We start from the raw sequence: 25,440 nt of genomic DNA, 5'->3' as shown, positions 1-25,440 counted from the left end.
ATAAAATAAATGAATGGAATTGATAATAAGAAAATTGCAAAAAAGGGGAACTCAAAAGGGGAACTCATTAAAATAAAATATTTTATTTTTCTTTTCCCATTCTCATCGCCTTTCTATCCTTCTAATCGAACTTGAAATTGGATTCAAAAGAAAGCTATTGTGAAAATAAAAGAAATACCTCTTTCAGAATACCCTTTAATTTAAAAAGTAGAAGTGGAATAGAATACCCAGTTGAAGGGTAATGATCATACGTCTGTAATGCATTGTATGTCCCAGAATAGGTCCCATTCTTCTACCTTTCCGGGTAGTCGATGGCTATTCACAGCTACTACCTTAACACCAAAGAAGAGTTCGACCCAATGCTTTATTTCTGTCTTAGTGAATCCCGATTCGACATTAAAAGTATATTGATTCTTTCCCAATAAACGAAGACTCTTTTCTGTAAATACTGCGTATTTGATTCCATTATCGTACGATAATACTATATTTTGATTTATATTTGTTTATTGTATTATACCTTTCTATATTCTAGATATATAGAATAGAAGAATCTCGATTTGTCAAGTCTCATGATCGTATCAAGATCTATTTCAATTCGGCTCAGTCTTTTTTTTTTTTAGAAAAGATTGAGCCGAATTGAATTGCAATCAATTAGAAGAATAAAGAAGAATTACTGCATTTCTTAACTTATTTTTTCTCTTTCTATTTTGCTTTTTTTTTTATTTTATATGGTATCCATCGCTTTGAAACCATCAAATTTGATCTCCTTCCATATTTCACAAGCTGCGGCTAGTTCAGCACTCCATTTGCAAGCTGCTTTGATAATTTCATTACCTTCACGAGCAAGATCGCGCCCTTCGTTACGAGCTTGTACACAGGCTTCTAAAGCCACACGATTAGCTGCTGCACCAGGTGCATTTCCCCAAGGATGTCCTAAAGTTCCTCCACCAAATTGTAATACGGAATCATCTCCAAAGATTTCGGTCAGAGCTGGCATATGCCAAACATGAATACCCCCAGAAGCCACCGGTATAACACCTGGCATGGATACCCAGTCCTGAGTGAAAAAGATACCGCGAGAACGATCTTTTTCAATAAAATCATCGCGCAATAAATCAACAAAACCTAAAGTTATTTCGCGTTCCCCTTCTAACTTACCTACTACTGTACCGGAGTGGATATGATCTCCCCCCGACATACGCAATGCTTTAGCTAATACACGGAAATGCATACCATGATTTTTCTGTCTATCAATAACTGCATGCATTGCTCGGTGAATGTGAAGAAGTAGGCCGTTGTCGCGGCAATAATGAGACAAAGTAGTATTTGCGGTGAATCCTCCTGTTAAGTAGTCATGCATTACAATAGGAACCCCTAATTCCCTTGCAAATACAGCTCTCTTAATCATTTCTTCGCATGTACCTGCAGTCGCATTCAAGTAATGCCCCTTGATTTCACCAGTTTCGGCTTGTGCTTTATAAATTGCTTCGGCACAAAAGACGAAACGGTCTCTCCAGCGCATAAATGGTTGTGAGTTTACGTTTTCATCATCTTTGGTAAAATCAAGTCCACCGCGTAGACACTCATAACACGCTCTACCGTAATTTTTTGCGGATAATCCCAATTTTGGTTTAATAGTACATCCCAATAAAGGACGACCGTACTTGTTCAACTTATCCCTTTCAACTTGGATACCGTGAGGCGGACCTTGGAAAGTTTTTGAATAAGCAGGGGGAATTCGTAGATCCTCCAAACGTAGAGCGCGTAAGGCTTTGAAACCAAATACGTTACCCACAATGGAAGTAAACATGTTAGTAACAGAACCCTCTTCAAATAGGTCTAATGGATAAGCTACATAACAGATATATTGATCTGGGTCCCCAGGAACGGGCTCGATGTGATAGCATCGTCCTTTGTAACGATCAAGACTGGTAAGTCCATCAGTCCAAACAGTTGTCCATGTACCAGTAGAAGATTCCGCAGCTACTGCAGCTCCTGCTTCTTCAGGCGGAACCCCGAGCTGAGGAGTTACTCGGAATGCTGCCAAGATATCAGTATCCTTGGTTTCGTACTCCGGGGTGTAGTAAGTCAATTTATAATCCTTAACACCAGCTTTAAATCCAACACTTGCTTTAGTTTCTGTTTGTGGTGACATAAGTCCCTCCCTACAACTCATGAATTAAGAATTCACACAAGCACAGGGACAACTCGATAGGATTAGGCGAAAGAAACCTTTGCAAAAATCTAAAAAAAATGATATTTAATTAATATCAACTCATTAAATAAAAAAAGGAGTATGCTTAAGTTAAGTAATATGTTTCATTCATTTATGTATACACCCTGTGTACGTTCTATCCTATAGGAATTTTACTATAGGAATTCGATAGGAATTGAGTTGTTGTTATGGTAAGTTAACACGGTTCGTTATTAAACCGTGATTTGATTCACCAAATCCATCATTATTGTATACTCTTTGATAGATATAGCGCAACCCAAACCCTAATCTTTATTTTACAATTTTTAAAGTTCTTCCCCTTTGATATTTTGAATCTAAATACCTAAATACTAAGAAAATTCTCTGTTGACAGCAATCTATGCTTCACAGTAGTATATATTTTGTATATCGAAGTCCTAGATAGGAAAGTAGAGTAGGCACAGATCCTTCACAAAAGGCGAAATTTATATGAAAAAAATGGATTGAACTTTCCAACGGATTCATTCCATAAGTAAACGATTGAATGGGATTCGCTTGGGCAACGAAATCAAGTGCGAGTCCCCTTTTCTTTTTTATTGAATTAACTAATTCATTTCCTTTTGACTTTTGGATTTTTGGATATTTTTTTTGATTTGGCATTATTCAACAAGAAAAAAAATTTCGACAAATTCTTTTTTTTTTGAAAATTATGTGATAATTATGAGAACCAATCCTACTACTTCGCGTCCCGGGATTTCCACAATTGAAGAAAAAAGCGTAGGGCGTATTGATCAAATTATTGGACCCGTGCTGGATATCACTTTTCCCCCGGGCAAGTTGCCTTATATTTATAATGCTTTGATAGTCAAGAGTCGAGACACTGCCGATAAGCAAATTAATGTGACTTGTGAGGTACAACAATTATTAGGAAATAATCGAGTTAGAGCTGTGGCTATGAGTGCTACAGAGGGGTTGATGAGAGGAATGGAAGTGATTGACACGGGAACTCCTCTCAGTGTTCCAGTCGGTGGAGCTACTCTCGGACGAATTTTTAACGTTCTTGGGGAGCCTATTGACAATTTGGGTCCTGTGGATACTAGTGCAACATTTCCTATTCATAGATCTGCGCCTGCCTTTATCGAGTTAGATACGAAATTATCTATCTTTGAAACAGGTATTAAGGTGGTCGATCTTTTAGCTCCCTATCGACGTGGAGGAAAAATCGGACTGTTTGGGGGGGCAGGAGTAGGTAAAACAGTACTCATCATGGAATTAATCAATAACATTGCTAAAGCTCATGGAGGCGTATCCGTATTTGGCGGAGTAGGGGAACGGACTCGTGAAGGAAATGATCTTTATATGGAAATGAAGGAATCCGGAGTAATTAATGAAAAAAATATTGAGGAATCAAAGGTAGCTCTAGTCTATGGCCAAATGAATGAACCGCCGGGAGCTCGTATGAGAGTTGGTTTAACTGCCCTAACTATGGCAGAATATTTCCGAGATGTTAATAAGCAAGACGTGCTTTTATTCATCGATAATATCTTTCGTTTTGTTCAAGCAGGATCGGAAGTATCCGCCTTATTAGGCAGAATGCCCTCCGCAGTGGGTTATCAACCTACCCTTAGTACAGAAATGGGTTCTTTGCAAGAAAGAATTACTTCTACCAAAAAGGGATCTATAACTTCGATCCAAGCAGTTTATGTACCTGCAGACGATTTGACCGACCCTGCTCCTGCCACAACATTTGCACATTTGGACGCTACTACCGTACTTTCCAGAGGATTAGCTTCCAAGGGTATTTATCCCGCAGTGGATCCTTTAGATTCAACCTCAACTATGTTACAGCCTCGGATTGTTGGCAACGAACATTATGAAACTGCGCAAAGAGTTAAGGAAACTTTACAACGTTACAAAGAACTTCAGGACATTATCGCAATTCTTGGATTGGATGAATTATCGGAGGAGGATCGTTTAACTGTAGCAAGAGCACGAAAAATCGAGCGGTTCTTATCACAACCGTTCTTTGTGGCAGAAGTTTTTACCGGTTCTCCAGGAAAGTATGTTGGTCTTGCAGAAACAATTAGGGGATTTCAACTAATCCTTTCCGGAGAATTAGACGGCCTACCCGAACAGGCTTTTTATTTAGTGGGGAACATCGATGAAGCTAGCACGAAAGCTATAAACTTAGAAGAGGAGAGCAAATTGAAGAAATGAAATTAAATCTTTATGTACTGACTCCTAAACGAATTATTTGGGATTGTGAAGTGAAAGAAATCATTTTATCTACTAATAGTGGCCAAATTGGTGTATTACCAAACCACGCCCCCATTAACACAGCTGTAGATATGGGTCCTTTGAGAATACGCCTCCTGAACGACCAATGGTTAACGGCGGTTCTGTGGAGTGGTTTTGCAAGAATAGTTAATAATGAGATCATCATTTTAGGAAATGATGCAGAACTGGGTAGTGACATTGATCCAGAAGAAGCTCAACAGGCACTTGAAATAGCCGAAGCTAACTTGAGTAAAGCTGAAGGTACGAAAGAATTGGTTGAAGCGAAGCTAGCTCTCAGACGAGCTAGGATACGAGTCGAGGCTGTCAATTGGATTCCCCCATCCAATTGATGAAGACAATCCAAAGATTTCGTTGATACAAAGAAAAAGGAAAGAAGGGTAGAAAAAGTTATTAGATAGCGAAGCGAAGTAAGTCCAATGCTATCTAGTAATTTTTCTACCTACCTACCTACTATTGGATTTGAACCAATGACTCCCGCCGTATGAAAGCAATACTCTAACCACTGAGTTAAGTAGGCAATTTATCACCACAAAAGAAGCCCCATTACTTCGATCGATTATAGATTGAATCCTTTTTATAAGCAATACCGCTCCGTTATTGGTATGTTATGTTATATAGTAAACGGATCAAAGGGATATCCTCTGGCATTAGAGAATATTCATCTTGACAAGAAATTATCTATATGTTAAGATATCTCTGACAAGGGCTATAGCTCAGTTCGGTAGAGCAACTCGTTTACACGTGCGCCAATGCTTTTCAAGGGAACTTATTATGCAATGAACATAATTGACCTTGTTGCAAAATCAATGTCTTACTTCATGGATTCGAAAGAATAGAAGAACAGTAGCCTGACAATGACAAACAGCTGGTTCAGTCCGATTCAGGTGCCAATTAAGGTGCTTACTCAAATAGAACTCCTATTGATTTGCTAGTTGATAAGGTAAATATCCAGCCCACTCAATGCTAGGCGTAATGAGGATAAGGGCCTCCAAAAAACTTCTTTTCGTTCTATGAACTTTAAGGTGTATGAAGTCTCATAGTAAACTCTTGCAGCGGAACGATAGAGACTCCATTTCACTTAGGTTGATTTAATTTAGGCCGGAGGCGACCTAAGTCAAGGTAATCCTCCTTTGAAACACTTTGGTATTGTTCCTAGATAGATCATAAGACAAATAATCAATCAGAGCACAGGGAGCCATCTTATTATCTTTCCCTAAAGAAAAACTATGGCGAATTAACTGATCTTTACATTAGTTGATGAAAGAGCCCAATGCAGAAAAATGCATGTTGGGTCTTTGAAACAGTTCGAATCATTTCGATAATAATCTGTTTGATCTGTTTTACCGAGAAGGTCTACGGTTCGAATCCGTATAGCCCTAATATATACGTCTTTTTTCCATTTTAGGATGGATATCTTATGTTTCCTTTAGTATAGTTTTCTTTTCCTTATTTAGTACTTGTTTATAGACTCGATGGTCGATTGCGCCATAGAATAGAGATAAAAGCATTACCATAGGCTCATTCATCGAAACGCAAATCAGAGAGACAGGAAAAGAAAAAAGAATTTTGATCAAATCAATAGAAGGAAGGATCCCTTACCTGATTTGAATTTCATCCTCCTTTAAATAGGATATGCTCTAAGTCTTCCCATACTTTCCTATAATGACTGCAACGATTTTCTCCATTTTGCGAATTCCTATTTTATTTGAAGTATATTACTATCATATACATTATCTAAATCGATCCACTTTAAATAAAATAGAAAAAATCGAAAGAAAAAAAAAAAGAAAGAGTAAATAATAAAACAGGATATTCTGTTTCATAATTCTGAAATAGAGTTCTTTTTTTTAGTATTACTCCTCATTAGGATGTATATATTAATCATCCTATTTTAATATATATTAATCATCCTATTTTAATTAGGTTCTAATCCAATTAGTAGTAAGTATTTTCTTTTTTATTTAATAGTCTCTGACTATCATTAAATAAAGGGTAGAGCAATTCTTTTTTCTAGAGATTCTAGAGAAAGTGAGACAAAGTGAAGCGAAAGAGTTTTCTTTGTATAAGAATTAGGTCTATATCATATCTAAATAGAAGGGAAATCAAAAAGAAGGGAAGTGGGGATTACATTGGATGAATCCTTAAGGAAGACATATCACAAAAGAAATAAAGGCTAAAGTAAGCGCTCCTTGCCTTTGGTTTGAGCAAAACAGATTCTTGTTTCACCGAGGAAAAGAGAGAAGTTCTGGATAAATTGACAATGTCAACTTGAATTGACTAATTCAGTTCCGCCTATTCCACATTAATGGGAGTACATTTATGTTTCTGCTTCACGAATATGATATTTTTTGGACATTTCTAATAATAGCAAGCCTTATTCCTATTTTGGTATTTTGGATTTCAGGACTTTTAGCCCCGGTTAGTGAAGGACCAGAGAAGCTTTCTAGTTATGAATCGGGTATAGAACCCATGGGGGGGGCTTGGTTACAATTCCGAATACGCTATTACATGTTTGCGCTAGTTTTTGTTGTTTTTGATGTGGAAACAGTCTTTCTCTACCCTTGGGCAATGAGTTTCGACGTATTGGGTGTATCCGTTTTTATCGAAGCTTTCATTTTTGTGCTTATCCTAGTTGTTGGTTTAGTTTATGCATGGCGAAAAGGAGCCTTGGAATGGTCTTAACTGAATATTCAGAAAAAAAAAAAAAAGAAGGAAAAGATTCCATTGGGACAATTATGAGTTTGATTGAGTTTCCGTTACTCGACCAAACAAGTTCCAATTCCGTTATTTCAACTACACCAAACGATCTTTCAAATTGGTCAAGACTCTCAAGTTTATGGCCCCTTCTATATGGTACCAGTTGTTGTTTCATTGAATTTGCTTCATTAATAGGCTCACGATTCGACTTTGATCGTTATGGATTGGTACCCAGATCAAGTCCTAGACAAGCGGACCTAATTTTAACAGCTGGTACGGTAACAATGAAAATGGCTCCATCTTTAGTGCGATTATATGAGCAAATGCCTGAACCGAAATACGTCATTGCTATGGGAGCCTGTACTATTACAGGGGGCATGTTCAGTACAGATTCCTATAGTACTGTTCGAGGAGTTGATAAGTTAATTCCTGTGGACGTCTACCTGCCGGGTTGCCCGCCTAAACCAGAGGCTGTTATAGATGCCCTAACAAAACTTCGTAAGAAGATAGCGCGAGAAATAATTGAGGATCGAACTCTATGTCAAAGTCAAAAGAAAAATAGATCTTTTACTACCCGTCACAAACTTTATGTTCGGCGCAGTACTCACACTGGAACTTACGAACAAGAATTGCTCTATCAATCACCATCTACTTTAGATATATCTTCTGAAACTTTTTTCAAATCCAAAAGTTCAGTATCTTCCTACAAATTAGTGAATTAGGAGGGGTTCTTTTGTGCAGAAAAAGAAAGAAAAGAGCAGTACAATCTTTCAAACTTGCATTTGAAATGTGAAATATTTATACAAAGGGGGAGAGATCAAGACAATGCAGCAGGGTTGGTTATCTAATTGGCTAGTTAAACATGACGTGGTTCATAGGTCTTTGGGCTTCGATCATCGAGGAGTAGAGACTTTACAAATAAAAGCGGGGGATTGGGATTCCATTGCTGTCATTTTATATGTATATGGTTACAATTATTTACGTTCCCAATGTGCTTATGACGTAGCACCCGGTGGATCTTTAGCTAGCGTGTATCATCTTACGAGAATACAGTATGGTATAGATAACCCAGAAGAGGTATGCATAAAAGTCTTTGCCCAAAAGGATAATCCTAGAATCCCGTCCGTTTTCTGGGTTTGGAGAAGTGCCGATTTTCAAGAACGCGAATCTTATGATATGGTGGGAATTTCTTATGATAATCATCCACGTCTTAAACGTATCTTAATGCCTGAAAGTTGGATAGGCTGGCCCTTACGTAAGGACTATATAACCCCCAATTTCTATGAAATACAAGATGCTCATTGAGTGATAATAAATTCATGTTCACTTATACAACACAATTCCAGATTTTATTCAAGTCAAGGAATATTTTGACGTTCTGTTCCTAGACGAAACGAAATACTTAGAATATAATATTCTAATTAATTCCTATTATACAAAAGGTCCAGATAGACTGAACAAAAAGGGCTTCATTTCTATTTTCCAATTTGGAAAATCACATATTTGTTTCCTTCGTATGAACAGAAAAATACAATGACTCAAAGAAGTTCCTACCACGAACTTTGTACCGCGCATATTACTTAGAACAACTGGGAAAGTAGGATAAGCAAGAATAAAAAAAAATATATTCTTCGGAATAGCGGTATACAAAATTAATAAGAAATGCAAAATGAAGAAAAGGGCACCTAATCTCACCTCTTTCTATACCATAAAGAACCAGAGATTTAAACCCTTTTTTTTAAAAGAAAAAGAAGTGTGTAGAGATTTATCTACTTACTCTAGAGATTTATCTACTTACTCTAGACTAAAGACTAAGTAGATTTTTAATAAATATTTACCCCAATCCATCTCAAAATATTTGTATCAATATCTATTCAGTAGATCCTTTTTTTCTGTGCCAGGAACCAGATTTGAACTGGTGACACGAGGATTTTCAGTCCTCTGCTCTACCAACTGAGCTATCCTGACCCTTTCTTGTGCATCATCTTAGTAAAGTATTTGCATCTATGTCAATTAAAGGGACTAAAAAATCAATAAAGTATTCCATTCAAAATTAGGAAATGGGAGGGGTTAGTCCTATGCATTGTGGATGGCTTACTTAATAATACTTAAAAAAAACGAATTAATAATCGAGATTCCTTGCCGATACTCTACTCTAATAAATAAAAAAGAAATAAAAAAGAAATCATCTATTTAATGAATAGCATAAGATTCATTGAGTTCTTGTCGCACTCCTTTGTGAAAGAGTAGAATGAGAAAGCTAGTGAATCTTAAACCCATTGATAAAAGAAAAAAAGGATAACAACTATGGTTAGGGAATAAAAGAGGGTTTGGGGATAGAGGGACTTGAACCCTCACGACTTATAAAGTCGACGGATTTTCCTTTTACTAGAAATTTCATTGTTGTCAGTATTGACATGTAGAATGGGACTCTCTCTTTATCCTCGTCCGATTAATCCACTTTTTAAAATTAAAAGATCTCGAAAACAATGAATTGAAGGATTTGATTACTCAATATTTGATTGGAATAGATTCACAATAATTCTAAAAAAAAATTATGAATTTTCTATTTCATAATCATTCCTAATTTCATTCTAAAAATAAAATAAAGAACCTATATTATAATATGGGTTCTGTGATTAATCGTTATTACTTCGATTCGTTAGAACAGCTTCCATTGAGTCTCTGCACCTATCCTTTTCCTTTGGGTTCTAGTTTGAGAACCACTTGTTTTTCAAAAAAGGGATTTGGCTCAGGATTGCCCATTTTTCATTCCAGGGTTTCTCTGAATTTGGAAGTTACCACTTAGCAGGTTTCCATACCAAGGCTCAATACAATCAAGTCCGTAGCGTCTACCGATTTCGCCATATCCCCATTTTACTTTTCTTTGAAACCAGGATTCCTTGTATAATTTAATCCATCTCTTAGTTTTTTTTGAATCATTGAATTCATTATTCGACGTAGTCTAGCAACTCATCTCTATTTGAGACACCCCGCTCGCTTATTGCAATTCAGAATTGCATTGATTTTATCGTTGATATATTTGCAATTCAATCGGAATGAATATATCCAAAAGTTTTTCTCTCTCCCGCCTCCCTCCTTCCTTTTTTAGAGTATTCCAAATCATACTATAACGCTTGATATTCATTCTTTTTTTCTAAACTGAATTAGAAATTTCATTTGCTATGATTCTATCTTCTCCTTAGTGAACTATTTATCCTTAAATTATTAACAAATAAAAAAACAAAATATCTCAAAAATGTATATAATGATCAAATGAAAATGCCAATCTCTTGGCATTTTCTCTTTATTATATTATTCATATATATTCTTCTTTTTCTTCTTTTCTATGTATTAGATTATTCCTCCGAGCCATATCAAATTGAAAATATCTGAAATCAAATTCAATATAGAATTTGGAATAGATTCTATTAAAAAAATCCATTTGCGAATTAGAGAAATAAAAAGAAAGTTCAATAAATTCTATAATCCTATTTAAGAATATCATTTAGTTAAGCATATCAAGCTAACTTTATCTTTATGAAATTCTAGTATTTTTTTTTTTCTATCTAAGTGGAACTTCCAATTTAGAACTAGTTAATAACTAAGATTAATAATTAAGATCTGACATTTTACAGATTCCCTATATATATATTTTTATTTGTTACACTATTTCTGTTATGTAAGCCCACTTAGCTCAGAGGTTAGAGCATCGCATTTGTAATGCGAGGGTCATCGGTTCAAATCCGATAGTCGGCTTTTTTTTCTATCGATGTTCTATGAACAAGAATTTCTCTTTTTCTCCGAATAAAATGGGGAATCAGGGTCTATTATGTCGTTTTACCTTACAATTTTGCTAGATACAAAGCATAAAAATAAATAATATATATACAAAAAATCCAGATGTTGATGAAATTCCATTTTTTGTGTTACTCCATTTTTTGTGTTACTTTAGTAGATTTTACTCTGTTTATCCTTTAGTTTAATTCTGTTTGAATTTCGCTGTATTCTGTAATGTAAATAGAACGAAATTTATTGTGTAAAATGAAATTTCAATAAAATAAAAAAGGAGTCTTCATGTCCCGTTATCGAGGGCCTCGTTTAAAAAAAATACGCCGTCTGGGAGCTTTACCAGGACTCACTAGAAAAACGCCTAAATCCGGAAGTAATCAGAAAAAGAAATTCCATTCTGGGAAAAAAGAGCAATATCGTATTCGTCTTCAAGAAAAACAGAAATTGCGTTTTCATTATGGTCTGACAGAACGACAATTACTTAGATATGTACATATCGCTGGAAAAGCAAAAAGATCCACAGGTCAGGTTTTACTACAATTACTTGAAATGCGTTTGGATAATATCCTTTTTCGATTGGGTATGGCTTCAACCATTCCTGGGGCCCGACAATTAGTTAACCATAGACATATTTTAGTTAATGGTCGTATAGTTGATATACCAAGCTTTCGTTGCAAACCCCGAGATATTATTACTACGAAGGATAACCAACGATCAAAACGTTTGGTTCAAAATTATATTGCTTCATCCGATCCGGGCAAATTACCAAAGCATTTGACGGTTGACACATTGCAATATAAAGGACTAGTAAAAAAAATTCTAGATAGGAAGTGGGTCGGTCTCAAAATAAATGAGTTGTTAGTTGTAGAATATTATTCTCGCCAGACTTGAACTTAACGAAAAAAGGAAAGGTTCATAGAATTTTTTTCCCCTTCCCCTTTCCCCGAACTAAATCGACCTAAGGCTCTTAATTCGTATTTTCCCGTTCACCTAGCAGAAATAGATTAACCCTAGGATACTTTTTTCTTTTTTGTTATTTCCTCGATGTGTATTTTACATACCACAGTAATTTGCTATAGAGAATTTCTATTAATTAAAGGTATTATTGTTGGAATAAATTGTTATTTAATTTGATACATTGTGATCGCTAACATTGATGAATTAAGAGAAACGGAAAGAGAGGGATTCGAACCCTCGGTAAACAAAAGTCTACATAGCAGTTCCAATGCTACGCCTTGAACCGCTCGGCCATCTCTCCTACATAATCTTATTATGGAAAATAAACTGAGTGAATAGCGAGTTTTCGTATTCCTGCAGTACAGGTACAGCCACAACGGCTCGGGAATTCCATGGCTCTATTGGATTGGATGGAAAAATTCCTTTTCATCTAAGTGGAAGGATCCTGTATTTTTTTACTAGGAATTCTGCTCCCTCGAAAAGTTTTTCTTTGGGGAAAACCAAAATAAAAAGAGAATGGAAGAATTCTTCTTATTCCATAAGAAAATAAAGGAACCCTAGAATTCCATTTGCATAAGGTACATTACGCCATACAATCTAAATATAAAAGGGGTATGGGGCAATTAATGACTTTGAAAACGCGAAATAGCTGATGAGGGAAGTTGTTGTTGAGAAATAGGAAAGTGGAATGAAATTCCAGTCTTAGTCAAATATTTCATATCTCTTCTTCTCTTCTTGTCCAAACAGAGGAAAAGGAGACAATTTGAGCTGAGCGGAAAATCCATATCTCTCTTATCCATTTAGAGCATATGGATCGATTTATAAGAATCGAATGTTTTGTTTTTATGTTATTTTGTGATAGAATGAAAAGAATTCTATATAGAATGGGTTGGGAATTATGCCTAGATCCCGTATAAATGGAAATTTCATTGATAAGACCTCCTCGATTGTAGCCAATATTTTATTGCAAATAATTCCGACAACCTCCGGGGAAAAAAGGGCATTTACTTATTATAGAGATGGTGCGATTTGACTCTTTTTTTTTTTAGCCCTACCTATATCTCATTCTTACGAGAAAGAGAGAGGGTTCGCATAGAGAGAACAAAATTAGTAAAGGAAACCCGCGCTTGGGGAAGGTGAGGTGAACTAACAATTCCTTCTGTCGTGTATCCTCGATTGATGTGGCCTCAGATGCTTCAATTGTAGATTTGAGTATTGAGCGAAAGGTTACACCTACAGGATAGGTTCTGTATTACAGGGCAATCCGACTCTACTAGTACCAATAGGCAGCATAGGGGAGAAAAGCACTACACCACGAAATAGGAATCAACAAGAGAAAAACTTTGTTAGAAATTAGCCCTTTCCTGATTGGTATCAGGGTTGGGAAGAATGGTTGGGATAACAAACAACCATCAGGTTTGTACTTTGGATACCCTTATAACCATCAAAGGTCGTTGAAGTGGCTAATTCCTCTAAATAGGAGGCGTTGAGAACAAAGAAATTCTTGGAGCTATCGTTTTCCTCTAGCATTAATATAATTCATTGGTGTTAAGAAAAACCTCTTGGGGGAAGGTTGGCTAGAGATTTCTTGGAAAAATACCAGCCCCCTTCGGTCCATAATGAGATGGGACTAATTCGATTTTTATTCTATAGATTTTTCGCTTAGTACTATGTATAGAAGGGAGAAGCCGTATGAGATGAAAACCTCATGTACGGTTTTGGAACGGAGATTTTTTGAATAGAATGAACGACCGTAACGGATGTTGGCTCAATCCGAAGGAAATTATGCGGAAGCTTTGCAGAATTATTATGAAGCTACGCGACTAGAAATTGATCCCTATGATCGAAGTTATATACTATATAACATAGGCCTTATACACACAAGCAATGGAGAGCATACAAAGGCTTTGGAATATTATTTCCGGGCGCTAGAACGAAACCCCTTCTTACCGCAAGCTTTTAATAATATGGCCGTGATCTGTCATTACGTGCGACTATCTCCACTATAGAAAGAAGAAAAAAAAGAAAGGAGGAAATTTTCTAGTGAATACTAGAAAAGAGGGCTTTCTACATAGGGATCGTCAAAACAACGATTTTACCCTATCAGCTGTAGGAAGGAAGGACACTTCACGAGAATCAAAATAGGAAGAAAGTAGAGCCTATACTACTATTCTATGGATAAAGCTGAAATTGATAGAGAAAACACCGTAAAGATCAATTAGTGAGCGACTGGGTCGATACAACTAAAAAAAACTGCTTCATTATACCACGATATGGGACAAAATTTAGGAATCCGCTTATGTAATAAAGCCGATCCACTAAGGGATTAAGCAGCGGTGTAGTATCAGATCCCAAAGATAGTAAGTTCTTTTTTCTTTCTTATGGAAAAAGGTCTTTTTCCAGGATTCTATAGAAATTTCATATATGAAAGAAACGAAACCGAGATAGTTACCTTTCAGAAAATTCGAACGAAGGATATAGGTCTATCTATGCTTCATTCTTCTGAAGGTGGGAGAAAAGATCAAACTGATTATTGATCAAAATTAGGGTTTGAAACTTAGGTAATTAACTTCTTCTGCTTAACCCAAGAAGAAATTGGATTGATTTTTGAGAAATCGAATTCAGTTAAGATAGGGGAAATTAAGATAGCAATTTCTGAGCCGTATGAGGTAGGAAACTCTCAAGTACGGTTCTAGGGAAAGGAACTGCCTATTCCAACCGAGGAGAACAGGCCATTCTACAGGGCGATTCGGAAATTGCGGAAGCTTGGTTTGATCAAGCTGCTGAGTATTGGAAACAAGCTATAGCGCTTACTCCAGGAAATTATATTGAAGCACAGAACTGGTTAAAGATTACGAAGCGCTTTGAATTTGAATAAGACCACTCTCCATTTTCATAAAAAGGGTGGTTTGGTTGAAAATCAAATCAAGAATTTCATTATATCCCTTTCTTCTACCTTCAATTTTATATCATATTTCATAAGGATAAACAATAGGGATAGGCTCTGGAACAGAAGTAATAAAGTACATAAAAATCGGCAATCTAAATATTCCTACCTAATATATCAGGACGGTCTTATTAATAATTCTAATGAGTTATCTTGGAATTTTGAATCGAAATCAAAAAAATCTATATTATGCTCACTCAAGGAAAGTAGATGTAGATAGGGGCTTATACCCTCAGAAAAAAAATACACCAGCTTCTTAAATTAAAACGTAAAAAAAGATTTTTTTGTTATGTCGGGAAATAATTTTCCAGAATAACCAATGTCCGTTAGGCACCTAATCCTTATGTCATAATAGATCCGAACACTTGCCTCGGATTGACTTCAATATATAATTGCTCCAGTGAATAACTAAAAAAAAAAATAGAAGGACGGTAGATAGTAAAGAAAAGGACTAATCATAATATCTATCTTTAAAAGATTCAATAAAAAGACAGTTGGCGGGTCTCTTTGTATGTCTTGTCCGGAAAGAGGAGGACTTAATGATTATTCGTTCGTCGGAACCAGAAGTTAAAATTGCTGTGGATAGGGATCCTATAAAAACATCTTTTGAGGAATGGGCCAGACCCGGGCATTTCTCAAGAACAATAGCTAAGGGCCCCGATACTACCACTTGGATCTGGAACCTACATGCTGATGCTCACGATTTCGATAGTCATACCGGTGATTTGGAGGAGATCTCCCGAAAAGTCTTTAGTGCTCATTTCGGCCAACTCTCCATTATCTTTCTTTGGTTGAGTGGCATGTACTTCCACGGTGCCCGTTTTTCCAATTATGAAGCATGGCTAAGCGATCCTACTCACATTGGACCCAGTGCTCAGGTAGTTTGGCCAATAGTAGGACAAGAAATTTTGAATGGTGATGTAGGCGGGGGTTTCCGAGGAATCCAAATAACCTCTGGTTTTTTTCAGATTTGGCGAGCATCCGGAATAACTAGTGAATTACAACTCTATTGTACCGCAATTGGTGCATTGATTTTTGCATCGTTAATGCTTTTTGCCGGTTGGTTCCATTATCACAAAGCCGCTCCCAAATTGGCCTGGTTCCAAGATGTAGAATCCATGTTGAATCACCACTTAGCGGGATTATTAGGACTTGGGTCTCTTTCTTGGGCGGGACACCAAATCCATGTATCTTTACCGATTAACCAATTTCTCGACGCTGGGGTTGATCCTAAAGAGATACCACTTCCTCATGAATTTATCTTGAATCGCGACCTTTTGGCTCAACTTTATCCTAGTTTTGCCGAAGGAGCAACCCCTTTTTTCACCTTGAATTGGTCCAAATATGCGGAATTTCTTAGTTTTCGCGGAGGACTAGATCCAATAACCGGTGGTCTATGGTTGAGCGATATTGCACACCATCATTTAGCTATTGCTATTCTTTTCCTGATCGCTGGTCATATGTATAGGACCAATTGGGGTATTGGTCATGGACTTAAAGATATTTTGGAGGCTCATAAGGGCCCATTTACAGGACAAGGCCATAAAGGTCTCTATGAAATCCTAACAACGTCATGGCATGCTCAATTATCTCTTAACCTAGCTATGCTAGGCTCTACAACTATTGTTGTAGCTCATCATATGTACTCTATGCCCCCCTATCCATACCTAGCTACTGACTACGGTACACAACTTTCCTTGTTCACACACCACATGTGGATTGGCGGATTTCTAATAGTTGGTGCTGCTGCACATGCAGCCATTTTTATGGTAAGAGACTATGATCCAACTACTCGATACAACGATCTATTAGATCGCGTCCTTAGACACCGCGATGCAATCATATCCCACCTTAACTGGGTATGTATATTTCTGGGTTTTCACAGTTTTGGCTTGTACATTCATAATGATACCATGAGTGCTTTAGGCCGTCCCCAAGATATGTTTTCGGATGCCGCCATACAATTACAACCCATCTTTGCTCAATGGATACAAAATATCCATGCTGGCGCGCCTGGCGTAACAGCTCCTGGTGCAACAACAAGTACCAGCTTAACGTGGGGAGGCGGCGAGTTAGTAGCTATAGGCGGCAAAGTAGCTTTGTTACCTATTCCATTAGGAACCGCAGATTTTTTAGTCCATCACATTCACGCATTTACCATCCATGTGACTGTATTAATACTTTTGAAAGGTGTTTTATTTGCTCGCAGTTCCCGTCTGATACCTGATAAAGCAAATCTTGGCTTTCGCTTCCCTTGCGACGGACCTGGGCGAGGGGGAACATGTCAAGTATCCGCCTGGGATCATGTTTTCTTAGGTCTATTCTGGATGTACAATTCTATTTCGGTAGTCATTTTCCATTTCAGTTGGAAAATGCAGTCGGATGTTTGGGGTACTATAAGTGATCAAGGGATAGTAACTCATATCACAGGGGGAAACTTTGCGCAGAGTTCCATTACGATTAATGGTTGGCTTCGAGATTTCTTGTGGGCACAGGCATCCCAAGTAATTCAGTCTTATGGTTCTTCATTATCTGCATATGGTCTTTTTTTCTTAGGCGCTCATTTTGTCTGGGCTTTCAGTTTAATGTTTTTATTCAGCGGCCGTGGTTATTGGCAAGAACTCATTGAATCTATCGTTTGGGCTCATAACAAATTAAAAGTTGCTCCTGCTACTCAGCCTAGAGCCTTGAGCATTATACAAGGACGTGCTGTAGGAGTAACCCATTACCTTCTGGGTGGAATTGCCACAACATGGGCATTCTTCTTAGCGAGAATTATTGCAGTAGGATAGTGGCTAGGAGGATTTGAAAGGCATTATGGAATTAAGATTTCCCAGGTTTAGCCAAGGCTTAGCTCAGGACCCCACTACTCGTCGTATTTGGTTTGGTATTGCTACCGCACATGATTTCGAAAGTCATGATGATATTACTGAGGAACGTCTTTATCAGAACATTTTTGCTTCTCACTTTGGGCAGTTAGCAATAATCTTTCTATGGACGTCCGGAAATCTGTTTCATGTAGCTTGGCAAGGAAATTTTGAATCATGGATACAGGATCCTTTACACGTAAGACCTATTGCTCATGCCATTTGGGATCCTCATTTTGGGCAACCCGCTGTGGAAGCCTTTACTCGAGGAGGTGCTGCCGGTCCAGTGAATATCGCTTATTCTGGGGTTTATCAGTGGTGGTATACAATTGGATTGCGCACCAATGAAGATCTTTATACTGGAGCTCTTTTTCTATTATTTCTTTCTACGCTATCCTTAATAGGGGGTTGGTTACATCTACAACCCAAATGGAAGCCAAGCCTTTCGTGGTTCAAAAACGCCGAATCTCGTCTGAATCATCATTTGTCAGGACTTTTCGGAGTAAGTTCTTTGGCTTGGACAGGACATTTAGTTCATGTTGCTATTCCCGGATCCTCTAGGGGGGAGTACGTTCGATGGAATAATTTCTTAGATGTATTACCCTATCCCCAGGGGTTGGGTCCCCTTCTGACGGGTCAGTGGAATCTTTATGCCCAAAATCCTGATTCGAGTAATCATTTATTTGGTACCACTCAAGGAGCGGGAACTGCCATTCTGACCCTTCTTGGGGGATTCCATCCACAAACACAAAGTTTGTGGCTGACCGATATTGCTCATCATCATTTAGCTATTGCATTTATTTTTCTCATTGCCGGTCATATGTATCGAACTAACTTCGGAATTGGGCACAGTATCAAAGATCTTTTAGAAGCACATACTCCTCCGGGGGGTCGATTAGGACGTGGGCATAAAGGCCTTTATGATACAATCAATAATTCGATTCATTTTCAATTAGGCCTTGCTCTAGCTTCCTTAGGGGTTATTACTTCCTTAGTAGCTCAACATATGTACTCTTTACCTGCTTATGCATTCATAGCACAAGACTTTACTACTCAAGCTGCTTTATATACTCATCACCAATACATTGCAGGGTTCATCATGACAGGGGCTTTTGCTCATGGAGCTATTTTTTTCATTAGGGATTACAATCCGGAACAGAATGAAGATAATGTATTGGCAAGAATGTTAGACCATAAGGAAGCTATCATATCTCATTTAAGTTGGGCTAGCCTCTTCCTAGGATTCCATACCTTGGGCCCTTATGTTCATAACGACGTTATGCTTGCTTTTGGTACTCCAGAAAAGCAAATCTTGATTGAACCTATATTTGCCCAATGGATACAATCTGCTCATGGTAAGACGACATATGGGTTCGATATACTCTTATCTTCAACGAATGGCCCCACTTTCAATGCAGGTCGAAACATATGGTTGCCCGGATGGTTGAATGCTGTTAATGAGAATAGTAATTCGCTTTTCTTAACAATAGGACCTGGGGATTTCTTGGTTCATCATGCTATTGCTCTAGGTTTGCATACAACTACATTGATTTTAGTAAAGGGTGCTTTAGATGCACGCGGTTCCAAATTAATGCCGGATAAAAAGGATTTCGGGTATAGTTTTCCTTGCGACGGCCCAGGGCGCGGCGGTACTTGTGATATTTCTGCTTGGGACGCGTTTTATTTGGCAGTTTTCTGGATGTTAAATACCATTGGATGGGTTACTTTTTATTGGCATTGGAAACACATTACATTATGGCAGGGCAACGTTTCACAATTTAATGAATCCTCCACTTATTTGATGGGATGGTTAAGAGATTACCTATGGTTAAACTCTTCACAACTTATTAATGGATATAATCCTTTTGGGATGAATAGTTTATCAGTATGGGCTTGGATGTTCTTATTTGGACATCTTGTTTGGGCTACAGGATTTATGTTCTTAATTTCCTGGCGTGGATATTGGCAGGAATTAATTGAGACTTTAGCATGGGCTCATGAACGGACACCTTTGGCTAATTTAATTCGCTGGAGAGATAAGCCCGTGGCTCTTTCCGTTGTGCAAGCAAGATTGGTCGGATTAGCCCACTTTTCCGTGGGTTATATATTCACTTATGCAGCTTTCTTGATTGCCTCAACATCAGGCAAGTTCGGTTAATTTAGTTATTTTTTTTTGTACTGTATCAGAACCCAGTTCATTACTCTTGATGGAGAGGGAGGATCCGCCTTTTTAGATTTTTGCTATTTATTTTTCTATCTAGGATTAGAACCATATACTTGGTAATAATAGGAACGGCACATTATGGCAAAAAAAAGTTTGATTCAGAGGGAGAAGAAGCGGCAGAAATTAGAACAAAAATATCATTTGATTCGTCGATCCTCAAAAAAAAAGATAAGAAGCAAAGTTTCCCCTTTGAGTTTGAGCGAAAAAACAAAAATGCAAGAAAAATTGCAATCCCTACCACGTAATAGTGCACCTACACGCCTTCATCGACGTTGTTTTTTAACCGGAAGACCTAGAGCTAACTATCGAGACTTTGGGCTATCCGGACACATACTTCGAGAAATGGTTTATGCATGTTTGTTACCGGGTGCAACAAGATCCAGTTGGTAAGGATAAAATACCCTTTCTTTCATATTTGTATGGTTTTCTCGAATTGATGATCGTAGAAGAGCCCTCTTTACCATTCTGTATAAATGGACTATTCTATTTGTATAGATATGGTAGAGGGGCCTATCCAACCCACTAGTTTCCCGCTAAGAAGGTGGAGCAGTTTGGTAGCTCACAAAGCTCATAACCTTGGGGTTACGGGTTCGATACTGACTACCTGCTCCATATTCCTTCTTTATGATATATGTATCATCCATTTGTATATGGTATATGGATTTGTTTTTCTTTCCTAAAAGAGTTTCGGTCTAACAGTTTTTTATTATTTCTCTGAAATATAAAAAAGAAAGAATAAAATAAGAAAGAGAAGCGTCCATTGTCTAATGGATAGGACAGAGGTCTTCTAAACCTTTGGTATAGGTTCAAATCCTATTGGACGCAATCTTTTTTCTATCTATTCTTTAAATAACTATACTAAAAACGAAAAAAAAAATTTGCATGATTCAAATGAAAAATCTTTGATTCCTCTTCTACTAACACGAGTTATACTAATAAGAGTAGACATGCTATATTTATGTTTGTTCCTGAAGGGAAAACCGTTCAAGCTGTTCCTGAATAGCTTCCTTCAAAAGGGTTTCTGCTTGCTCGGTGAATGTCTTACTAGAAGATATAATTTCTTGGAATTGAGGTTTAGTATCTTTTAGGTGTTTACGTAACTCATCCAGAAATTTCTTTACCTGTTCAATTTCTAACGAATCAAGATATCCTCTCGTTCCGGTATAAATAGTAGCTACCTGCTCTTCCACTGGGAGAGGGTTTGATTGGGATTGTTTAAGCAATTCCCGTAATCGTCGACCCCTTGCCAATTGATTCTGACTTGTTTTATCCAGAGCGGAGGCGAATTGTGCAAAGGCTTGTAATTCTGCGAATTGAGCTAGTTCCAATTTTGATTTGCCAGCTACTTGTTTCATGGCTTTAATTTGAGCTGCGGATCCTACTCTGGAAACTGAAATACCCACATTAATAGCAGGTCGAATTCCGGCATTGAATAGATCCGCGGATAAGAATATTTGTCCATCTGTAATTGAAATTACATTAGTAGGAATATAGGCGGAAACGTCTCCAGATTGAGTCTCCACTATTGGTAAAGCGGTCATACTCCCTTCGCCTAAAAGAGAATTTAATTTAGCGGCTCTTTCTAAAAGGCGTGAATGCAAATAAAAAACATCCCCTAGATAAGCTTCGCGGCCGGGAGGTCTTCTTAATAGAAGGGACATTTGGCGATAAGCTTGTGCCTGTTTGGAGAGATCATCATAAATTATTAAGGTATGCCGTTCGCGGTACATAAAATACTCAGCCAGGGCTGCTCCCGTATAAGGAGCGAGATATTGTAATGTAGCGGGTGAATCCGCCATTTCAGCTACTACAATAGTGTATTCCATGGCCCCCTCTTCGTGGAAAGTAGTTACTACTTGAGCCACGGAGGATGCTCTTTGACCGATAGCTACATAAACACATATTACATCTTGACCTTTTTGATTGAGAATTGTATCTGTGGCTACTGCTGTTTTGCCAGTCTGTCTGTCCCCAATAATTAACTCTCGCTGACCGCGCCCTATGGGGATCATCGAATCGATAGCAATAAGCCCTGTTTGAAGGGGTTCATATACGGAACGCCTAGAAATTATACCCGGAGCAGGAGATTCAATTAAGCGAGATTCTGAAGCGACAATTTCGCCTCTCCCATCAATAGGTTTAGCGAGAGCATTTATAACACGACCCAAGTAAGCCTCGCTCACGGGTATCTGAGCAATTCTTCCTGTTGCTTTTACAAAACTTCCCTCTTGTATCATCAACCCATCGCCCATTAATACAATCCCAACATTTTTAGATTCCAAATTCAGAGCAATACCTCTCGTCCCTTCTGCAAATTCGACTAATTCACCTGACATTATTTCACCAAGACCTATAATACGAGCAATCCCATCCCCCACTTGCACTACGCGACCGATATTCTCAATCCCTACTTTCCTATTATATTGTTCAATACGTTCGCGGAGAATTTTATTAATTTCGTCGACTCGAAGGGTTGCCATTAGTGTTTCTTTAATTTTTTTTTTTTGGAAGCAAGGGAAAAATAATGCCTAAATTCTAAACAAAAGTAGAAGTTCAAAACCTAATAAATTGAATTATCTCTTCCATTCTATGGCCCCGAGAATGCCAATATTAGCACGAATCGTACGGAAATGTAACTCGGTATTCAAACAACTATTCAGAGTTCCTAGAGCTCCTTGTACAGCTTGTTGGAAACCCTGTTGTCGGACCTGATTCATCGCCCTTTGTTTTTCAAAATAAAGGGTTTCGTTTTTAGACTTTTCTAATTGTTCCAAACTAATAGAAGTAGCATTAATCAAATTTTCTTTTTCTCGTTCTATTTCAGAGTATCCATTCATTCGATACTCATCTGCTTCCAGTTCGACTTTCTGTAATCGAATACGAGCTTTTTCGAGTTGTTCAAGGGTCCCTTTACGCAATTCTTCCGAATTTCGAATAGTACTTAAAATCCTCTGTTTTCGATTATCTAATAAATCTTTTAATGAAAGTAGATTATCTTGCTATTAAGTTTACAATTTTTATGATCTCTTCCCGAACCAAACATGAATCTTTCGATTCATTTGGCTCTCCCGCTCCTTTTTTTCTTTTTTGTTATGTATTATGGCTATTTCCATATCTTTTTTTTATGTAATGAGCCTATCCTCTATCCTCTCTTTTCTGTTTGTATTTCTATATACCCAAACTTATATAAGACTAGATGAATATTAAGAGGACTCTTCCAACTAGATAAAAATCTATCATGGTCAGCAAAGTTGTTTCTTTATTTGTGTTTGCTCTGTTAGTTAATAATTTCAATTTCATTAAGAAAAACTAACTAAATAAATGGAAAATAAAAATTGATAGAATTCCTTTTATTTTTTCTTCAAATCCAAAAAATTTCTCTTTTTTTTATACATAGGTCGTCGATTTGGCATTGGAAAAAGGGCTGCGTGCCCTTCTAGTAAATAGTTCAAACTATTTTATCGATATGAGTGTTCTATATCAGATAAATTCTACACTAGCTATTTCCCGTTTAAAGCATTTCGAGACTAATACTAATGTAGTTGTAGAAAGAGTACCCCTTTTTGCCCGGACTTCAAGCAGTTTTAGCTTTAACCGTGTTAATGGTCTCACATTATTGGTCTATAGAGAATCAAAGTAAATTTACCAATGAATCGCGAAATGCTATGGTTCTTCCATATGATTTCTGAAGTTATTCAGAAGTAATTCGTCGAGATCGTGCACCTTTTCTTATTTATCAAAAAAAATACTAAAAATATTCTAAAGTGCAGCCGGATAGATCCAATCTATTCTTGAAATAGACAACTCGCACACACTCCCTTTCCAAAAAAAATCAATACACCAACCACTACAGTTAGATTTATTAGATTTGTTGCTAAAATATCGGTATTAAGCCCGAAACTCCCAGCGAATGGCCAGTGAGCTAAAAAAACAAAAGAATGGGTTACATTTTTCATATGCTCTCCTCTTATAGATAGGACGAACAAAGAAGAAAGTTTTTCGATTACTTACTTCGCTCGTCCTTTTTTGATCGGTTTTTTTAATGCAAATAGATTCAATCTAATAATTTCTTTTAGATTAAGTCTTAGGTCTCGTTTGACCTGTGAAAGATCTCCTTTGTTGAAATGTTCCCAAAATTCCTAAAATAAAAGGAAAAATACTTTCCACTGTCCTAAACTAAGGACGGGAAGGAAGAGGGCGAGCATATCCTCTAAATTGATCATGCTCAAATCAGCCCTTCTTGGGGTTCCTAGGGTATTGTCTGTCCCGATAAATACAAAATTTCCGGAATAATATAAAAAAGAAATAATATAATAAATAGGCGTAAAGTAAAGTATTGATATACTTAGGATTACATAAGCAAATGCCAATGTACTAAAAAAAGAAAAAAGTATCTAATCTAAAGGACTCATTTTCTTTTTTAGGATTAAACAAAAGGGTTCGCAAATAAAAGCGCTAGTGCCACAACCAGTCCATAAATTGTTAAAGCTTCCATAAAAGCTAGACTAAGCAATAAAGTACCTCTTATTTTACCTTCTGCTTCTGGCTGTCTCGCAATACCTTCTACAGCTTGTCCTGCAGCAGTACCTTGACCAACTCCGGGCCCAATAGAAGCAAGCCCTACGGCCAATCCAGCAGCAATAACGGAAGCAGCAGCAATTAGTGGATTCATGATGAGTTCCTCGTGTCAAAAAAAAAGAAATGGTTAAGGATACAATCAACCAAGAAATTATTACTTCCAACTTCTAAGCTCTATCGGGTAGAAGTAACTAATAAGTACAAATAAATGATAATCGAAATCGTTCGAATTACTTCGAGATCTCGTTTTTAGTTTCTAATCATTAGAGGTTTGTGTAAATCCATATGATTCTCATTATTCTATTTCTCTTTCTTTTCAACCAATCACTCTTTTATTCCATCCTTTTTTTGACTCTTCGATATCTTTGAGTTCCCATTTTTTCCCCTTCATCTAACATAATAAAAGACGAAATACAGGAAGAACCCCTATTGAAATCGAACTAATCCAAATCCAATAGGAATCAAATCAAGATATACAATTGATAACAATATGCTGCATAGAACTAGATATGGAATCCAGTTCCATATAGAAGGGAATTCTATATATCGGATTAGATAATGAATCTAACTTAGGAATAAAAAAAATCCCATATACATTTGTTTCTTCTATTTTGTTTGCCTATTTTCTCATTTTCTATTGAATCCGATTCTAAAATCATTCTTTAGAAAGCCACATAAAAGATGACTGTCTTATAGGCATTAAAGATATAGATCTAACCTGACTTGGCCCCCCTGAATGCATATATACTTTACCTCTTCCATAATATAGTCTATTCTCTCTCCTACAACTCTAGGTTGTATATTCATACGCCTTTCGAACTATTTAGTTTTCCAACTAAGAGGATTATCCGGAATCATGCATGAATTGGGCTAAGCTAAAAAAAGA

At 37.2% G+C, this 25,440-nt stretch overlaps 14 protein-coding genes and 7 non-coding genes, besides 22 other annotated features; 13 read left to right on the top strand and 8 right to left on the bottom strand. All coding sequences in view use genetic code 11, as the record gives it.

Annotated features, from left to right (window-relative positions):
- Positions 1-25,440: part of a sequence feature ([JLA]; junction IRA-LSC (circular molecule)) that runs on past both edges of the window.
- Position 132, bottom strand: a sequence difference (conflict).
- Position 298, bottom strand: a sequence difference (conflict).
- rbcL (ribulose-1,5-bisphosphate carboxylase/oxygenase large subunit) lies at positions 725-2,155 on the bottom strand. Its single transcript has one exon. The coding sequence runs from the start codon at positions 2,153-2,155 to the stop codon at positions 725-727; it is 1,431 nt and encodes a 476-aa protein (NP_043033.1).
- Position 2,440, bottom strand: a sequence difference (conflict).
- Position 2,523, bottom strand: a sequence difference (conflict).
- On the top strand, positions 2,915-4,411 carry atpB (ATP synthase CF1 beta subunit). Its single transcript has one exon. It carries the CDS (start codon positions 2,915-2,917, stop codon positions 4,409-4,411), a length of 1,497 nt encoding a protein of 498 aa, NP_043032.1.
- Positions 4,408-4,821, top strand: atpE (ATP synthase CF1 epsilon subunit). The gene has a single exon. It carries the CDS (start codon positions 4,408-4,410, stop codon positions 4,819-4,821), a length of 414 nt encoding a protein of 137 aa, NP_043031.1.
- Positions 4,937-5,009, bottom strand: trnM. The gene has a single exon. It is a non-coding gene; the product is annotated as a tRNA-Met (tRNA).
- trnV lies at positions 5,195-5,871 on the top strand. One transcript has 2 exons: positions 5,195-5,233; positions 5,837-5,871. It is a non-coding gene; the product is annotated as a tRNA-Val (tRNA).
- On the top strand, positions 6,812-7,174 carry ndhC (NADH dehydrogenase subunit 3). Its single transcript has one exon. It carries the CDS (start codon positions 6,812-6,814, stop codon positions 7,172-7,174), a length of 363 nt encoding a protein of 120 aa, NP_043030.1.
- Position 6,945, bottom strand: a sequence conflict.
- Position 7,219, bottom strand: a sequence difference (conflict).
- Positions 7,228-7,911, top strand: ndhK (NADH dehydrogenase subunit K). Its single transcript has one exon. It carries the CDS (start codon positions 7,228-7,230, stop codon positions 7,909-7,911), a length of 684 nt encoding a protein of 227 aa, NP_043029.2.
- Positions 8,015-8,494, top strand: ndhJ (NADH dehydrogenase subunit J). The gene has a single exon. It carries the CDS (start codon positions 8,015-8,017, stop codon positions 8,492-8,494), a length of 480 nt encoding a protein of 159 aa, NP_043028.1.
- Positions 9,085-9,157, bottom strand: trnF. Its single transcript has one exon. It is a non-coding gene; the product is annotated as a tRNA-Phe (tRNA).
- Positions 9,521-10,063, bottom strand: trnL. One transcript has 2 exons: positions 10,029-10,063; positions 9,521-9,570 (listed from the first exon to the last, which is right to left on the bottom strand). It is a non-coding gene; the product is annotated as a tRNA-Leu (tRNA).
- On the top strand, positions 10,876-10,948 carry trnT. Its single transcript has one exon. It is a non-coding gene; the product is annotated as a tRNA-Thr (tRNA).
- Positions 11,267-11,872, top strand: rps4 (ribosomal protein S4). The gene has a single exon. It carries the CDS (start codon positions 11,267-11,269, stop codon positions 11,870-11,872), a length of 606 nt encoding a protein of 201 aa, NP_043027.1.
- trnS lies at positions 12,153-12,239 on the bottom strand. The gene has a single exon. It is a non-coding gene; the product is annotated as a tRNA-Ser (tRNA).
- Position 12,633, bottom strand: a sequence difference (conflict).
- Positions 12,667-12,669: a sequence difference (conflict).
- ycf3 (photosystem I assembly protein Ycf3) lies at positions 12,837-14,816 on the top strand. One transcript has 3 exons: positions 12,837-12,960; positions 13,697-13,926; positions 14,658-14,816. Exons 1-3 carry the CDS (start codon positions 12,837-12,839, stop codon positions 14,814-14,816), a joined length of 513 nt encoding a protein of 170 aa, NP_043026.1.
- Position 14,412, bottom strand: a sequence difference (conflict).
- Position 14,515, bottom strand: a sequence difference (conflict).
- Position 14,574, bottom strand: a sequence difference (conflict).
- Position 14,687, bottom strand: a sequence difference (conflict).
- Position 14,789, bottom strand: a sequence conflict.
- Position 14,947, bottom strand: a sequence difference (conflict).
- Position 15,056, bottom strand: a sequence difference (conflict).
- Position 15,059, bottom strand: a sequence difference (conflict).
- Position 15,215, bottom strand: a sequence difference (conflict).
- Position 15,307, bottom strand: a sequence difference (conflict).
- psaA (photosystem I P700 chlorophyll a apoprotein A1) lies at positions 15,425-17,677 on the top strand. Its single transcript has one exon. It carries the CDS (start codon positions 15,425-15,427, stop codon positions 17,675-17,677), a length of 2,253 nt encoding a protein of 750 aa, NP_043025.2.
- psaB (photosystem I P700 chlorophyll a apoprotein A2) lies at positions 17,703-19,910 on the top strand. Its single transcript has one exon. It carries the CDS (start codon positions 17,703-17,705, stop codon positions 19,908-19,910), a length of 2,208 nt encoding a protein of 735 aa, NP_043024.1.
- Position 19,702, bottom strand: a sequence difference (conflict).
- Position 19,703, bottom strand: a sequence difference (conflict).
- On the top strand, positions 20,055-20,366 carry rps14 (ribosomal protein S14). The gene has a single exon. The coding sequence runs from the start codon at positions 20,055-20,057 to the stop codon at positions 20,364-20,366; it is 312 nt and encodes a 103-aa protein (NP_043023.1).
- Position 20,082, bottom strand: a sequence difference (conflict).
- Positions 20,730-20,801, top strand: trnR. Its single transcript has one exon. It is a non-coding gene; the product is annotated as a tRNA-Arg (tRNA).
- Positions 20,933-22,456, bottom strand: atpA (ATP synthase CF1 alpha subunit). The gene has a single exon. The coding sequence runs from the start codon at positions 22,454-22,456 to the stop codon at positions 20,933-20,935; it is 1,524 nt and encodes a 507-aa protein (NP_043022.1).
- On the bottom strand, positions 22,550-23,932 carry atpF (ATP synthase CF0 B subunit). One transcript has 2 exons: positions 23,788-23,932; positions 22,550-22,956 (listed from the first exon to the last, which is right to left on the bottom strand). Exons 1-2 carry the CDS (start codon positions 23,930-23,932, stop codon positions 22,550-22,552), a joined length of 552 nt encoding a protein of 183 aa, NP_043021.1.
- On the bottom strand, positions 24,403-24,648 carry atpH (ATP synthase CF0 C subunit). The gene has a single exon. The coding sequence runs from the start codon at positions 24,646-24,648 to the stop codon at positions 24,403-24,405; it is 246 nt and encodes an 81-aa protein (NP_043020.1).

Source organism: Zea mays, chloroplast (genome assembly GCF_902167145.1).
Source record: "Zea mays chloroplast, complete genome".
Classification (NCBI taxonomy): domain Eukaryota; kingdom Viridiplantae; phylum Streptophyta; class Magnoliopsida; order Poales; family Poaceae; genus Zea; species Zea mays.
Note: the sequence above shows the minus strand (reverse complement) of the source record. Positions and strands in the feature narration are given on the sequence as shown.